Source organism: Gekko japonicus, unplaced genomic scaffold, assembly GCF_001447785.1.
Source record: "Gekko japonicus isolate JY-2015 unplaced genomic scaffold, Gekko_japonicus_V1.1 scaffold3908, whole genome shotgun sequence".
NCBI classification, from domain to species: Eukaryota; Metazoa; Chordata; class Lepidosauria; order Squamata; family Gekkonidae; genus Gekko; species Gekko japonicus.
The window spans coordinates 96,607-101,460 of NW_015174965.1; the positions used below are offsets into that span (position 1 = coordinate 96,607).

The following is a 4,854-nucleotide window of genomic DNA, read 5'->3' on the forward strand; positions in this document are numbered from 1 at the left end:
CACGTCCCTCCTGGCAACCATCAGGGGATGGGGGGGACAAAGAAGGAGGAGGAGAAGGAGAAGGAGAAGAAGATGCTTGGGGCTCTTTAGCTTAGAGAAACAACAGCTGAAGGGTGACACGATCGAGGTTTACAAGATTATGCATGGGATAGAGCAGGTGGAGAACGAAGTCCCTTTCTCCCTTTCTCACAAGACAAGAACTCGTGGGCACTCCATGAAACTGCTGAGCGGTCGGGTTAGAACGGATAAAAGGAAGTGCTTCTTCAACCAAAGAGTGATCAACACTTGGAATTCACTGCCACGGGAGGTGGCGGCCGGCACAAGCATGGACGGCCTCAAGAGGGAACTGGATAAGCATATGGAGCAGAGGTCCATCAGTGGCTATTAGCCAAGTGTTTTTGGCCACTGTGTAACACAGAGCGTTGGACTGGATGGGCCACTGGCCTGATCCAACATTGGCTTCTCTTATGTTCTTAATAGGAGGAGGAGGAGGAGATTGGATTTATACCCTGCCCTTCACTCGAAGTCTCAGAGCTGATTACAAACTCCTTTCCCTTCCCTTCCGCACAACAGACACCCTGTGAGGTCGGTGAGGCTGAGAGACCTCTGAGAGAACGGCTCTTGAGAGAACAGCTCTGACAGAACTATGGCTTGCCCAAGGTCACCCCAGCAGCTGCCAGAACTATGGTTTGCCCAAGGTCACCCCAGCAGCTGCATGTGGAGGAGTGGGGAATCAAACCCAGTTCTCCCAGGTTAAAGTCTGCGTTCTTATCCATTGCACCACACTGGCTCTCAGGAGCAGCAGGGAGGCCCATCCGATGTACAGTGATGTATCTACGTCCCTGCCCACAAGGTAACAGGGTAGCCCTGTACAGATGGGCTTACAAACTTACTTGGATAGGTTATTAGGGATAAGAACATAAGAACATAAGAGAGAAAGCTATGCAAAACTGAATGGTTCAAGAGGGCGTTTCTGTGCAGGTAACAGGGTAGCCCTGCACAGATGGGCTTACAAACTTACTGGGATAGGTTATTAGGGATGGCAGTCTAGACTGCTGTGCCTAGCTTACTGTAAGCAGGATCCAATCGTGGAATGTTTGCCCTGCTTAATGTGTTGTGTGAATACTTCTGCTCTGCTTCAGTTCTTTCTGGTTGGTTCCAGACTTCTACAATCCTAATCCCTTGGTTACTGAACGCCCCGTTTTGTTGACTGTGCAGACTCACTCTGTCTAATCCCCCTTGAGTCCCTGTGAGGAAGACGGACTACAAATAATGTAAATAAACGAATCCGACTTAGGGATGCCAACCTCCTGGTGGGGCCTGGGGACCCCCCGGAATTACGGCTCATCTCCAGACTAAAAGAGGTCAGTTCCCCTGGAGAAAATGGATGCTTTGGAGGGTGGGCTCGATGGGATTGCGCCACACTGAGGTCCCTGTCCTCCCCAGGCTCCATCCCCAAATCTTCGGGAGTTTCCCAACTTGGATCTGTCAACCCATCTCCCCTCCCCATCCCCTGCTGGTGGCCCGGGGGTATCTGGCAACTAGGGATGGGCACGAATTGCACTTTTGTGGTTCGGTTCATGGCTTGTGAGCCATTTAAAGTTTCAGCCCCTGCTTTCTGCTCCCCATGAACAGCCACAGGGAGCGGAAAGCAGGGGGGGCCATTTAAGCCAAACAGCTCCCCACCACTCAGCTGGTTTTTGTGAAGAGCTCTTCATGAACCGCCGCAAACTGCATCGAAATTCGTGAAATGTTTGTGCCGGTTCTTCAGTTGACGAACATCGCTTCGCGAACCGGCTGAGATTTGTGGCAAACTTTAGTTCATCGCCTGTTTTTTGGCCCATCTCTACTGGCAACCCCAGTGCAGCTGAATGCCATCACAGGACTAATAGCACAAGCCGAACGTCCAAATTGGCTCTCCGAGCGTAAACCCTTTTCGAAGGGGTGAGTTCACACATTCAGCTGCCCAGGGACGGGCATATGCAAGCCAGTTCCCCAGTCTCTGGTTTGGCCGAGGCTACCGGGGAAAAGATGCTTCAGCAGGGGCCTAGATCCACAGTCAGGCCCTTTCCCACTTGACTCACTCCCAAGTGGTACCTTTGTTGGAGAGACGTCAGTCCAGACTCACCTGGGTAGAAGTCCTTGGACTTGGACAGTTTGATGGTGGCTCCCGTCTCCTTCTGTAGCTGCACGATAGTCTGGCCTCCTTTGCCAATGATGGAACCGGCAGCATAGCTGGGGATCAGGACCTTCAGGAAGTACTCACCGTCCTCTGAAAAGAGAGAAGGAGAAACTGAACTGACGCGGCCTTGTGGAAATCCCGCCCCCCAAGGGAGAGCCGGAGATGAGCCTCAGTCCAGGGCTCTTTTTGTAGAAAAAGCCCAGCAGGAACGCATTAGCATAATAGGCCACACCCAACAGCAGGAACTCTTTAGCATATTGGGTCACACCCCTGACAGCACAGCTCATTAGCACATTAGGCCACACCCACATGTTACCAGAAGTGTGGCTATCCAGCCACACCCACCTTTTGCTTGTTATTCTGTTGACCTTGTTTGTTGTCAAAACCCAGAGCTTTTTTTGTAGCAGGAACTCCTTTGCATGTTAGGCCACACACTCCTAACGTAGCCAATCCTAATGAGTTTCTGCTGTTGGGTGTGGCCTGTTATGCTAATGAGTTCCTGATGGGCGTCACCAACTTGGGGGCCAGCCGGAACTCCTTTCCTATGCGTTCCGGCCCCAAAACAGCCCTGCTCACGGCCATGTGGACCGGAGCGCTTGCAAGGAAACGGCATCCCATCCCAGAAACACCCATTCCTAACGAAAATCAGGTTGCGTGCACGAGACCTGGCCCAGATCAGCTTGTGCCAAGCCACGGCAAAGAGGGCAGAACGATCAAATCTGTCTGGAATCCAGCAATTGTGGCTCTCCCCTCCCCACATCTATTATGAGCAGGTGAACGGCTGTCGATAAATCCACTCTGAGACAAACCCAGGTATGCCCACACACCATCCCTGTCACAAGCCCCAGCTCCCGCACGGTCTGAAATCTGCCCCATCCATTTTAGATTCTTGAGAACTTCAGTCTTCATTTTGCACACACACACACCCCCACACACACAGCAAGTTTCTAGTGCTCACAATTGGCGGAGAGAAGCATGAAATCATGCAGGGGCGGGGTCCCTTAGGAAAAGGCTACCATTCAGGCATAAAGACTTCTGTGGGCTTTATAGTGACTTGTCTTCAAGGCTGCTAGCCCAGGCTTGTCTGATCTGGTCAGCTCTCAGAAGCTAAGCAGGGTCGGCCCTGGTTAGTATTTGGGTGGGAGACCTCCAAGGAACACTAGCGTTGTGACACAGAGGCAGGCCATGGCAAACCCCCTCTGTTTGTCGATTGCCCTGACCTCGATGGCCCAGTCTGGCCTGATCTCGTCAGATCTCAGAAGCTAAGCAGAGTCAGCCCTGGCTAGTATTTGGGCGGGAGACCTCTGAGGGTTGCTATGCAGAGGCAGGCCATGGCAAACCACCTCTGTTTATCTCTGTTCTGACCTGGATGGCTAGTATTTGGATAGGAGACCTCTGAGGAGTACTAGGGTTGCTATGCAGAGGCAGGCAATGACAAACCACCTCTGTTTGTCTCTGCCCTGACCCGGATGGCCCAGGCTAGTCTGATCTTATCAGATCTCGGAAGCTAAGCTGGCTCAGCCCTGGCTAGTATTTGGATAGGAGACCTCTGAGGAGTACTAGGGTTGCTATGCAGAGGCAGGCAATGACAAACCACCTCTGTTTGTCTCTGCCCTGACCCGGATGGCCCAGGCTAGTCTGATCTTATCAGATCTCGGAAGCTAAGCTGGCTCAGCCCTGGCTAGTATTTGGATAGGAGACCTCTGAGGAGTACTAGGGTTGCTATGCAGAGGCAGGCAATGACAAACCACCTCTGTTTGTCTCTGCCCTGACCCGGATGGCCCAGGCTAGTCTGATCTTATCAGATCTCGGAAGCTAAGCTGGCTCAGCCCTGGCTAGTATTTGGATAGGAGACCTCCGAGGAGTACCAGGGTTGCTACGCAGAGGCAGGCCATGGCAAACCACCCTGACCTGGATGGCCCAGACTGGCCTGATCTCATCAGCTTCTGGAAGCTAAGCCTGGTCAGCCTGTCGGAAGCTAAGCAGGGTTGGCCGCAGTCAGTACCGGGATGGGAGACCACCAAGGAAGTCCAGAGGCAGGCAATGTCAAGCCACCTCTGTTTGTCTCTTGCCTCGAAAACCCGGCGGGATCGCCATAAGTCATCTGTGACTCAACAGCCCTGTTCACCACCATCTCCGGGGCTGTGCTTCCTGCCGCATCCCGGGAATTTCTGTTAATCGCCAACAATGTGATGCCGGCCCTTTGGCCTGCAATTTTTAAAAAATTTACGACGGCCCTCTTTCGCTCTGCAAGCAGCCGCAGCCCTGGCATGAGAGATGAACGCCTCAGCCCAACGGCTTCCAAACTAAAAAGAGCTGGCCCCAGTGCCAGCACCAACTTAATATCCAACTGCCTGGCAAGAACCCAGACTACGATGGTAGTTGACCGGGGTCATTTAGTAGAAAAAGAGGTGCAGGAGCTCATTAGCATAAATCATTAGCATAACTTATTTGCATATGCCACACACCCTGACATCACCGGAAGCGTGTCAGAAGGCAACACCCACCGCTCAGGCTCTGCTGGACCCTTTTGTATTGCTAGCTATTGCGGGGGGGGGATGTGCAGATCTGTCCTCACAGAGGCGGGAGAGCTTGTACCTGAATAAAACTTAAAGGTGCCACTGGACTGTTTTGGACCGGGGCCCCGTGGGGGGGGGGATTCTGCAGCCTAC

At 52.8% G+C, this 4,854-nt stretch overlaps 1 protein-coding gene across 1 annotated transcript in view; it reads right to left on the reverse strand.

Annotated features, from left to right (window-relative positions):
* Window positions 1-4,854, reverse strand: part of LOC107122114 (RNA-binding protein Nova-2-like) — a 61,442-nt gene that overhangs the window by 43,939 nt on the left and 12,649 nt on the right. Inside the window, exon 2 of the mRNA XM_015425147.1 lies at window positions 2,129-2,272. Within this exon, the coding sequence (XP_015280633.1) occupies window positions 2,129-2,272 (144 nt within the window). The remainder of the gene's footprint in view (window positions 1-2,128; window positions 2,273-4,854) is intronic.